This window comes from Ambystoma mexicanum, chromosome 1q (genome assembly GCF_040938575.1).
Source record: "Ambystoma mexicanum isolate Mex_15411 chromosome 1q, UKY_AmexF1_1, whole genome shotgun sequence".
Taxonomy (NCBI): domain Eukaryota; kingdom Metazoa; phylum Chordata; class Amphibia; order Caudata; family Ambystomatidae; genus Ambystoma; species Ambystoma mexicanum.
The window spans coordinates 244,507,901-244,520,357 of record NC_090922.1 but is presented as its reverse complement, the minus strand read 5'-3'; the positions used below and the strand labels follow the sequence as shown (position 1 = coordinate 244,520,357).

Genomic DNA, 12,457 nt, shown 5'->3' with positions numbered 1-12,457 from the left:
GAACCGAAGAACGGGTCCTGAGGGACCAAACTTGGTGGTGGCCCACAAAAAAGTGCAGTTCTTGGGTCCAAGTCACCAGAACACAGTAGCCATCCTGTCGTCTGTGCTACGAGTCCAGCACTGAAGAACCTAACTGTGGCAACTGCAAATTACCGAAACTCGACACCAACTTCTGTCACTGCACCCGTTGCCACTGAAGGTCATCGAAATTCAAAGAACACACCCTCACCGCCCAAGCCTGGTCGAGGTCCACAGTGAGTTTCATCTTCTTGGGACATCCGCGGCCGGCATAGCAACCCGACCAAGGAGCCTCTGCGACAGACCTCCACTGTTGCCTTTCCGATACTGCTCGTTTCCCTTCTCCTGCTCGACTTCTTCCAGAGGTGGTCCATTTTGGAGGGGCATCGTTGAGTAAAGCTGAGGGACTCCACCTCTTTGCCTTCCAAGGCACCCAAGGTACTATGACGAGGAAGAGGGGCTTTCTCCCTCAGTGTCCATCGAGAGTCTCAGATTTGTCTTGGGCCTGGCTCTCCTGTTGCTTCCCAGATACTTTCGGGTTGGATGGATCTGTAGCAATAAAAGCAGACAATTAATGAACACGTAAGGACTAGGCATTTACACAAAAGCGAAGAATAACTTAACTTTTGTTGCAGGTTTCCCAGGTTGGGCAGGCGGGGGTCTTCACACAGAATTGCATTTTTACTCTGAAAAGTAGTCTGCCAGTGTTTAGTAATGTCAATGCTTTTTAATAACGGTCACGAGTTGCTGCATTATTGCTGAACTAAGAATAGCTGTGGTACCACATAGTACTATAAATATTGTGTTAACTATTTGAGTAGAATTTCATAGTGCAAAGTGATTATTATTTATTTGTATATATCCACCTAACTTTTTTCCTTTAATAAAAGAACTGTTAGCGCATAACATAGTGTGTAGACATTCCTTTGTGGGGAGGCTTGCAGGATTCACTGTACCTAAAAACAAGCCTGCAGCCACCTCCCTTGAGTCTCCGTCTTGGTTGCTCATCCATTTCTACCTTTTGAGAGCCTTGGCTGGGGTGCCTCCTACCCCAACCATAGGGTGGGTAGTCCCACAACCCTCCCCTGCCCCACAGTCTTTACAATGCCCAATTTGGTATGGCGGTCCTACAGTTGAGGAATCTGTAAGAGGAAGGAATCCATTAGAAGAACCAAATTACTTACCTCTCGGTAATATTATTTCTCCCATGGATTCCTCATCGAACACCCCACTGCCCCTCTTTGGGATAGCTAGTACTTCATCGGTTCCGCAGTCCCTCAGTGTAGGAGTGGGAAAATGGATGGAACTGAGGTTGCAGCGCCTCAATATATGCTTCCCCTGATGTTCATGTCCGGCGCCGGGTGCGTGGAGGCGTCAGATGGAGCCGATGCAGATGGCGCTGCGCACAATAGCGGCAGAAAAGTTTCCAAAGAACAGCTGCAATGTGGATAGGATTTCATAGAAGAGGAATGAGTCGAAGGAACATCCATCAGAAAGAACTTTATCAAGAAGTAAGTAATTTGTTCTTTCGTTGCACAGGATTATAGAATGGAGTGCCCACGTTTATCTTTGTGTGTTGAATTGATGCAGACTAATATATCTGTAGATTTTATGATAATTTTAACCCTTGGTACTTGAAGGGATGCTTGTATAACAAATTGTAAAGCTGCAGCTTTGTAGCAGAAAAGGCCTTGTATAGAGTAATCTGCTGTAGGAGCAGTGCTACTAACAAGTTGAGCATGTGGGAAAGATTCACACTGAGTATGAGGTCAACTGCTTATTTGTGTTTGGTGGGGTAGGGAGAAAGAGAAAAGCATGTATGTTTTTGATCATTAAATCATTTTCTCTACTGCATTGCTCAAACAGCACCCTCAGACGATACGAGCCATCAACAGGAAGGTGTATTCGCTCCTTCTAGTGTTGCAAGAGACATTGGGGTCTCCCCTGTGCCCTCTCCTGTAGAGACAAGTTATGCATTAAATACAGTTGCTTGTAATGGGGAGAATGAGGAAACGGTAAATCCAGCTATACCAAGCACTCTTGGAGCCCCACCTTGCGAAAGGTAAGAACTGTTAGCCCAACAGCATACTCCCCAATGGCCTTCTATCTCTTGATGTTCCCCTTCGTTGTCTTTCATTTTAACCACCACCAATGTTTACCCTTATATCTTCTAATTTCTGTTTTTGTCCATTTGAATTCTTTTTTTAGCAGATTTGAGGCTACCACATCTACCTCTGATTCCACCCCAGTTGGAGAACTGGTGTTGCATGGTACGGCCCTCTCAAAGGCTGAGGAAACATCAGAAGATGGAGAAAGCTTAAAAGACAATCCAGCGCCTGGTTCACTGCAGAAACCACATCAAGACAGGTGAGGCTTGGGAAACCATAGCATCTGCAGATGTTAGAATTTTCAACGGGGATGAGCTTTTGGTTAATTGGACTTTCTAACCTTGAGAAACTATTGTACTACTCTTTGGCACAAGTTGCTAGCACTGAGAACATAGTTTAAAAAAATAAAGATGACAGTAGGCTGCTGCGTTTTAGAAGACATTACCATGTTGTGATTGTCCTGCTGCAACCTAACGTTACTGGAACAGATGTAAAAGATAATGCTTCTAATGCATACATTCCTCCCACAAATTCCTCATCTTTGAAATATCCCAGTCAACACAGTAGACACCGGAAAACCTTTTTCAGCCATCATGCAGTACTGTTCGTCCCACTCTTCGACCACTTCATCTCGTTGGTTCTGTCTTATTCCAAAGCAATCTCATCCTTTTGCAAATACAGAACCGCCTGTTTCCATTTTCCTGCTTTCCTTTTTTCTGCAGCAATGCACTGGATCAAGAGACGGTCACTCATATGATACTCATCATTATGAGCCTCCAAAATCGGGCTTCAAAGCCTGTGAAAAGTGTCTTCGGTCAATTTCTTTAGCGGATTCCCACTCAGAGTGTCTTTTCTGTCTAGGGAAAGACCATGATACTGAGGAGTGCTGATTCTGTCAGACGATGACACCGACATCTATGAAGGAACAGCTTGCAGGGCTTTTATGGAATAACCCAGCAAATCCAAGGTCGCTTTACAAGAAAACTGTCTCTGACCCTAAGGAAAGGTCTCCAACCCCTGACTCCTCCGATCATCATTGTAAATTGTAGGAAAAGAAAAACTGTAGCAGCGCCCCCACCAGGATATTAGAGACAGCCAGGAACATCCTGGATGTGCGGATAGACATCACAGAATGCAGGTAGGTCTTTGTGCACAGCAACAGTTATGCACAGACATTATTGTATGCATACAGAAAACTTTATCCAAGACGTGCAGACAAAATTGCTAGACATGCCAGAAAATGGGTTTCTTCAGACCATGCCGTGTTAAAGTGGATTTCTAGAATCTGGCCAAGTGGACCGATTTTAGGAGACCATCCTAGTTATAGAGATCTGGGAGCTCTGAGATGTTAGCCAAACCCCAATCAAGATAGCAATGGAGAGCAGTCAATGCTATTCTCAGGAAAGTGAGTGTAGGGTCAAGGGGCCACAATGAGTCCACACAGTGAAGCACACAATTAAATTTAGACAAGGATGTATAAAAATACAGATATTTATTCTAGTCCTTTACACACACTAAAAAAATGAAACTAGCAGGTGATCTCATTGCACCATACTCAATAAACTTATGTACATTCACCATAGGATATTACTGTATTCAAATGACTTATTCGATCCAGTAAATGAATGCAGTAAAGATGGAACCAAGTCATAAGTGTATTTCCCTAACTTTAGCAGTCCAATCCCTAAGAAGAATGGGGCCTTGTGCCCAAAAGTCACAGGAGCCACAATGCTTCTCCCCAGAATGTAGTCTCTTTAGGTAAATTATGATTGTTCTTGTTTTGGTGATTGTTCAAAAGAAGATATTCAACCAGGTTACTAGGTAAGTAAATTGTGTTCTTATCTTTCAGATGATACTACCCAGGTTCAAAGACCAAAATATTAGGATACTAAGGGACTGGTTCCCAATGTTAACCTCTGGAGGAGATAAATGCTTGGCGTTTACTTACAGCCCGCAGCCCCTTGACTCCGAAATATCCCATATGACTTGATGGATCAACTGGGGGTCACTGGAGGTTGGATTTCCCGCTGTTGTTTCCGTTGAGAGATGACCAGGAGCTGCGGGTGCAAAGAATTCTTCCAGCCAAGTCCAGATTCAAGATGCATCGCTTGGTGAGGAAGAAATGTTAATGTTAAAGGATATTTGTACAGTGCACTATTGCCACGAGGGTGGTCCTCTGGCGGATCTGAAAAAGGAAAGAGGTGGGGGTGAGTTAGTGGGACCGAGCGTGAAAAGTGCAAGAGAGCAGTGATGTGCTGTTGGCAGCTTCAGTACGGTTAGCACCGTTCGCTGAGCTTAGGTGTGTTTTTCGGTTGGTAGCCGTTGTGTTTTGTTGTGCAAAGCTATGTGTGATTTGTTGTTGCAGTGTAGTGAAGTTTGTGCAGTTTGCTGTGCTTTATGGGTGTGTTTGGTTGGTTAGAGTTTGAGAGGTGTATGCAAGGGGTTGAGCGTGTTAGTGGGTTGGTTATTGGCCTTTCTATCTAGATGTGATATGTGCTAATTTCCAAGTTCTTTCTAGATATGGTGCGTGAATATCTCTGCATTTCTATCTAGATCCCATACTGGCTAATATTCACAATCCTGTCTATATGTGACGCAAGCCAATATTCACAATTTTATCCAAATGTGGTACTGGCCCACATTCACAATCCTGTCTAGATGCAACGCAAGCTAGCATTCACAATTCTATCTAAATGTGGCACTTGATAACATTCTCAGTCTCTGCATTTCTATCTAGATCCGGCACTGGCTAATATTCACAATCCTGTCTATATGCGATGCAAGTCAATATTCACAATGATATCCAAATGTGGCACTGGCAAAGTTCGCAATCCAGTCTAGATGTGACGCAGGCCAATATTCACAATTCTATCTTAATGTGGTACCTGCTAACATTCACAGTCCTATCTAGAAGCGACGCAAGCCAACATTTACAATCTTGTCTAGATGTGATGCAAGCTAATAATCACAATTCTATCTAGATGTGACGCAGGCTAATAGTCATAATTCTATTTAAATGTAGCAATGGCTAACATTCACAGTCCTGTCTAGATGTGGCGCAGGCTAGTATTCACAATCCTATCTAAATGTGGCACTGGCTAACATCCACAGTCCTATCTAGAAGCGACGCAAGCCAACATTTACAATCCTGTCTAGATGTGACGCAAGCTAATAATCACAATTCTATCTAAATGTGGCAATGGCTAATATTTACAATCCTGTCTAAATGTGGCAATGGCTTACATTCACAGTCCTACCTAGAAGCGATGCAAGCCAACATTTACAATCCTGTCTGTCTTGATGTGACGCGAGCCAATAATCACAATTCTGTCTAAATGTGGTAGTGGTTAACATTTACAGTCATGTCTAGATGTGACGCAGGCTAATATGCACAGTTATAGCTAGTTGTTAAGCTGGTTGGTATTAATCTCCTGGTCTATGTACTGAGGATAGGTAGACCGTTAAATTGCTGGGATTAACCAATTAGAGGGCGGTGTTGGGGGGAGAAGGAGGGAGGAGGGGCCGGGTCAGGAAGGGGTGAGGGAGAAAGCGGATTGCAGAGTGCCCAGGTGCGCTTTTACAAAAATATCCCCAAAAAGGCAGGCAAAGGTTGTTGGAGCCTAATCAGGCTTGTGCTTACCTCTGGAAAGGACACCACCAAGTGCCTGATCCCCAAGCATGTTGGGCCCAGGGCCTACACCCACACCATGTTCACCAGTCCGGAGGGAGGAGGGACTGGGACAAGATTCAATGATGCAGTCCTTCTCAGGACACTTTGCAGGATCGGGGGAAGGCAAGTTCCAGCGATGTCCACCGCACACAGACGGCAGCTGTCCTTCCAGTCGTGGTTGAAGAAGCTTCACCAGATCGTTATCCCTTGATGCTGGGAGGCTGACATTCTCAGGGGAGGCAGCTTGTCCCACAAGCTGGTGACCACCAAAGTTCTGGCTGCAACCGTGGAAAGGCAATGCTTCTGGCGAGGAAGCCCATGAGAGAACTGGTCAGTCCACTGAGAGATCCAGGGACACTTCCAAAGGCTCAGTGTGGCTTGATCCTCAATAAAGCAACGAAACTAGTTGGTCCCACATGTGCAAGAGCTCAAGCACTGCTCAGGGTCTTCAGAGGTCAGGTAGTCCAACAGGGCTTCACCGGGCCAGACGCAGGAAGGGATGCCAGGCCTCCTCTGGCATCTTCTTCAGTCGACTGTCTACGAGGGATTCTTGACTCTAACGTGGATCTGAGGAAATGGCTGCAGGAGTCCTCTTTTATCCAAATCCAGCCTGCAAGCAAGTCTAAGCGCACCAATGGTAAACTAATAGCAAGTATATTTATAAAAACAGTCATGCCTATACAAGGACTCTCCCAACCCAGTGTGTATATGTGGCCCCACTACTTGAGGTGAGCACCCAACATACAATAAAAAGGGAGTTGGGAGAACCAGTAAACCATAAACACTAGCAAGCAGGTAGGCACCCAGTACTTTGCACAACTAACTGCAGTGTCCTAAAAACACATCCCAACCTCTACAACATGTGAAAGGCCTGTGACCTACTGGTCAACACCTAGCACCGATGACAGGATATATTAAAAGTAGGGAAGCACACTTTTTTCCTGAGATTAAACATTATTTACAATCCATATGCCTAAAGCACACTTACCATTAAACTATGCCTCTTAGAGCAGCATAACTGTATGCCCAGCAACCTAGTATAATACATTAAGGGCACAGTGCGGATGGAAAAGCAGCAAACTTTGTCAAATTCTTCCAAAACACAATGAACATTTTAGTAACCGTTATCTTCCTGTTACCAGTTGCAGTCAGTTTTTCAAGTGCATTTACTTTTGCCGAAAAGCAAGGGACGACTTTAAAATGGTCAGAAAATCTCAGGCAAAAACAGAAATGGAGAATATTGACCTAGAGCTCAATACAACCCCATCAGATCCAGTAAAAATGTCCAGGGACAGGTAAGTACCCCAGAGTCACTTTGAGGAGAGGGCTGTGTCACTTTAATTTTACATATGAAATAATGGGAACAATTATAGCCCCATCCATGCTACTGGAGGTAAGTCTGATCTACCCCACAGATGCAGATGCTGCAATGATCAATCCCAGAGAAGGCAACAGGAGATACCAAGGAACAGTTCCGTAGGTCGGAAGATGGACCCCGGAAGGAAGTAGTTGCAGAACAGGACTAACCCTCCTACCTACCTCCCATGCAGGTCTATGAAGAATAGCAGTTAGGACTCGCCTCCCAGGAATCGCTACCATGGAATAGGCGAGACCCAGTGGGGAATAGCGTGAATAATCACCCTCCTAACACCCCAAGGTACACACACTCTCGTGTTGGCCGTTTTGGTGGAAATGGCTCCAAAGAAGCCGGCCGGCGACGCCGCAACCACCCCTGACCCCGCTAACCCTGTTGCGGTAGGTGCCACTACACACAGGCACAGGCACAGACACTGCAGCAACGCATATGTAAGAGTATGACGACTATGTGCGGGTTGATGGTGAGCCACTGGGCGCTGATGAGCCTGCCATGGCTTCTCCCACTAACAAGGTGGGTTCCTTTCACAGTATGATGTCAAGGGCCTCTGCTCCTTTTAATTTAGTCCTGGAGGAGAAAGAGGGAGGAGGAGGGGTTCCTTTTTCAATGCTGGGAGTTTTCACGGAAGAGTCATGTTCATCCCTCTGCTGGACGATGTTTGGGAGGCAAGTTTGGCCCTGCTGAAGACGCCAAGCACCGCCCCTCCAAGAGAGAGGGTCTGGAAAAGAGAGGAATTTTAAATGCATGCGCCTAAATACAAGGTCCCTCATTAAACATTCAATTAAGGAAGCTGACTACATCAGTTTGCACACAATAGATCTGTGCGTAATTGCAGAATCTTGGCTGCACGATGCAGCAGGTCCCACATTGACGCTTGCAGTACCGAAGGATTTAACATCTATGAGCTGATCGACTAAATGGGAAAGGTGGAGGCGTGGCATTGATCTATAATAAGTCCCTGCAGATCCGGAGAATGCACAACATTGCAATACCGACTGTGAAGTAATATGGGCTAAACTAGAAATTAATCCCAATGCGCCACTGAATACTGTTCTTATACACAGATGCCCTCCCCCCCCCTAGTATGCCAGAATTTTTGACCAACCTATGCTATCTGATTTCACCTACTCTCAAACCAAGATCAAGAACCCTTATTATGGGAGACTTCAATCTCTGTTTTCTGGGCAACTCTGCTACCCACTCTCGTTTAGTTAAAAGCACACTACTCGATATGGGTTTTCATCAACACATCGCATCATCTACCCATTACCAGGAAAGGACTCTGGACTGGGTTCTTACTCAGAACTTTGCCCTGGAAGATTTAGGCTGTAATCCCTACCCCTGGTCTGATCACTATCTTCTAGAATGGAGTTTGCTGACACCCATTCACCAGAAAGTCAGGCCTCAAAAGTGTTGGACCTCTTATAGAAATCTCTGCAAGCTCACTGCTGCCAATATGTCTCTGTTTATTTCGCCTATGACTAACAATCTGCCTAACTTGAATACATCCAAGGAATTGGCTGCAGCATATTCCATTACTCTTGAGAATGCTGTTAATTGCTTGGCCGCAATGAAGACACGCTTAGCAAGAATTCAGCATAATGAATAATGATTTTCCACAGATATTCAGTCATTGAAAACTAATAAGACCAAAGCCCTGAAACAATGGAATAGAACGTATTCCATGGAAGACAAAAATACCCATTCTATTGCAGCTAGAGCATATAAAGCAGCAATCTCCTATCGATACAATGCTTCTATGATCAGAGATTTGCAGCAGCATCCTCCAGCTGCAGAGAACTTTTCAGAGTTCTTAAAGAGCTTGAGGACCCCTGCACACCCTCGTCGCAGGTCATTAAAGATTCCACATGGTGCCTATCCATTCAAGACACCATGATAAACAAGCTGCTGAACATCCAAATAATATTGCTGCCAATGGAGAGTGTGACAAAATTGCTGACCTTGATTCAACATCATCAAGGGCCAATGATCAATGCCCAAGATTTGAGTTCCAACCTATTAGCGAACAATACCTGGCTGAAGTCCTAAAAAAAAACAAAAAAACTACAAACTGTAAAGGGGACATATGCCCAGCACTCACAGCTTTGCACCGCGTAACTGGTCCCTGTAATGACCACATTTATAAACGCATCATTTAGGGAATATTCCGTACCCACTGATATCAAGCAAGCTTGGATTTCCCCTTTAATTAGGAAACCTTTTTTTGATGCTAGCATACCAAGTAATTACCGGCCAATTTAAAATGTGCCCTACCTTCTAGAAATACTAGACAAGGTGGCGCAGCTTTAAATGGAGGAGTTCCTGCAGTGTCATGATATTTTAGGACAAAAACAATCATGGTTCCGACTGGCCCACACACTGAGTCAACCCTTCTCGACTTGAAAGCTAACATATTTACTGTCATGGGGAAGGGTAACAGGGCCATGATTATGCTGCTGGACCCGTCTGTGACGTTTGACCTAGACAATTACTCCATACTTACAGACAGGTTATATGACACAGCATACTTTTCTGCTGCAGCTGCAAGTTGGGTAAAGTCATTTCTGTCAGATCGGAAGGTCAAAGCCTTCTTTCAGGAGGCTAGGGCAGAGTTGTTCCTGGTTACTTGTGACGTTCAGCAAGGCTCTTGCGTGTCACCAACACTCTTTAACGTCTTTACGCTTCCATTATTGAATCCGTTGGATGCAGCTGGCGTTATTCATGCAAATTACACTGATGACACACAGTGCCTTGTTCCGGTCTCTGGGGACTATGCCTCGGACTCTGATACTGTCAGTCGCACCTATGGACTGATTCAAATCTGGATGCGAGCAAATAAGCTTGCTTTCAGTAGCTCCAAAACTGAACTCATGGTCGTGGGGACAACACCACAACTGCGCAAGCCAAGTCTGAAATACCAGCAATTTAATATTGCAGGCTGCACCATCAAGGCCCAGTCCAAAGTTAAAGCCCTAGGAGTCACTCTGGACCAGGATCTTTCCATGAAAGCACAGGTTATCAGCTTGGTCCCCAACACCTGAAATTGCTATCCCAGCTTTGTCCCTTACTTAATAACATCAAGTGTGCCACTCTTGCTCGTTCTGTTATAGCGGGCAAGTTGGACTATTGTGGTAGTCTCCTACTGGGTATCGCTAAGGGAGGTCTATCCCGGCTCAGGTCATCCAAAATAATGCTGTACGTATAGTGGAAGTGCTGCAAACAGTAGACCGTGTTTCAACAGCTAGAAGAGCCTTGCATTGGCTCCCAGTGAGCAGCAGGATTCTGTTTCGTGTCCACTGCATTACACATTGATGCCTGTTTGGGCAAGGACCCCAGTACCTGTCCAATGGCATTTTGTGGTTACCAGCTCGTAGAACACTACATTCTAATAACATCTTCCTTCTAGCAACACCACAGACCAAACTTGCATGTGTAGCACTTGGGCCCTACCCACACATAGCCCGAGACTGTGGAATGCTCTCCCCCCTCATCTGAGAGCGTGTGCATCATCCTCCAGCTTTAAACAATGACTGAAAAGGATACTATTCTGCTAACTCCCACTTCCTTCGATACTGCCTCTAAATCTAATCCTCCTTTTTTATGTTGATTTTTCTATGTCCTGTTTAGCGCCTTTCTGCCCTCTGGGCTTGCGTATAAATTAAGTACAAGGTCCCGGACTGGCTTGAGATCACAGCCTTCACCAGAGTGTATGGTGTCTGCTGCCTCCAGGAAGTGCTCGGCGAGCCCATCATCCTCGCCCATGGTGCTTCCGGACCAGAAGGGGAAGAAGCTTGATGCATTGGGCAGTCCCATCATTTATACTGCGGCTTCCACTGTTAAGGCCGCCAACGCACTGGCCATCCTGTCCCTGTATGACTGGGAACTCTGGTATAAGCCTGAGCTGATCTTAGACTTCCTGCTGGACAAGAAGGCTAATGCCCTGGCCTTTTTCCAGGAGGGCGAGGTGGCCTCGGACCAAGCCATCATGGTGGCATTGGATATTGCGGAGTCTGGCTTCTGCCAGATGGGCAACGGTGGTGCAGGGGGTGGCCTTCAGCACCAAGGTTGGCTGAAGGCTACTGACTTCAGGGCGGACGTGTAGTCCTAGGTGGTGGGACATACCTTTCGATGGAGACAATTTGTTTGGAAAGGCTGTGGACGAAACGCTCCAATCAATTAAGACCGACACAGAGATGGCATTGTCCCTTGTGACGCGGAGACAAAGGAGATCATCGTCCTTTGGTTCCTCAAGAGGGAAATCAGGCAGGACCTCCAAGGGGTACTTTGCACTTTTTCCCACTGTATCACCCAAGAAGCCTACAGGGGCACTCGCAACTTCGGCAGCAGAGGACTGCGGTTTTGTCACCCACCGGCCAGGACGCAGACGCCCAAGGGGGCCCACTTTCACACCCCAGTGGGTAGCCGGCTAGAAAGCTTTATCGACAATTGGAAGGCCCTCACTGCTGACAAATAGTGCTGGACGTTCTCCATCGGGGTACATCTTGGAGTTGCAACATATGTCCTCACATTTCTCCTGTGGCACGTCATGAACTACACATGGCCCAGCTGCTGCTCCAGGTTTCGCCCATGTTAAGAAAGGGAGCAATAGTCTGTCCCTCAGCGCCTCCGGGGCTCCGTAGTGTACTCCAGATACTTCCTGGTACGTAAGAAGTCGGGAGGGTGGTGGCCAATCCTAGACTTAAGACGCCTCAACAAGTACTTAAAATCCAAGAAGTTCAGGATGGTGACATTGCAGCACCCGCTCGGCCACCTGGAAAAAGGGGATTGTCTGGCGACCTTGGACCTGTAGGAGGCCTACTTTCACGTCCCAATTCACCCAAAACATCGGAAGTTCCTATGGTTTGTGTTCCAGGGGCAGCACTATCAGTTCAAGGCCCTTCCCTTCGTCCTGAAATTGGTGCAGAGTGCTTGGCTCTGGTGGCAGCGCATCTACGCATCAAGGGCATACATGTCTACCCTTATCTGGATGACTGACTCATCCTCTTCCATGCTGGTGAAGCAGCACACTGCAGAGACCATACGCCTTTTGACGGAGCTCAGATTTTCCATCAACTATGCAAAGTCTTACGTGGAGCCATCGCAGAACGCTTGGTTTCTGGGCACCCATCTCAACACAGTCACATGCCTGGCTTCCCTCTCTGAGGAGAGGGTGGCGCCCTTTCTGGGGAAGGTGCAGCGTCTGTCGTCAACAACCACAACAGTGCAAGCCATGAAATCGCTGTTGGGCATGATATCCTCCTGCATCCATCTTGTCCTATTCTGCAG

The 12,457-nt window shown here is 46.2% G+C and overlaps 1 protein-coding gene across 5 annotated transcripts in view; it reads left to right on the top strand.

Annotated features, from left to right (window-relative positions):
• Positions 1-12,457, top strand: part of PPP6R1 (protein phosphatase 6 regulatory subunit 1) — a 1,952,116-nt gene that overhangs the window by 1,741,221 nt on the left and 198,438 nt on the right. For 4 of the 5 annotated variants that reach the window (XM_069638176.1, XM_069638186.1, XM_069638165.1 and 1 more), the window contains 2 exons: positions 1,885-2,080; positions 2,227-2,385. In XM_069638176.1, the coding sequence (XP_069494277.1) occupies positions 1,885-2,080; positions 2,227-2,385 (355 nt within the window). The remainder of the gene's footprint in view (positions 1-1,884; positions 2,081-2,226; positions 2,386-12,457) is intronic. The other variant, XM_069638194.1, reaches the window with a different exon arrangement.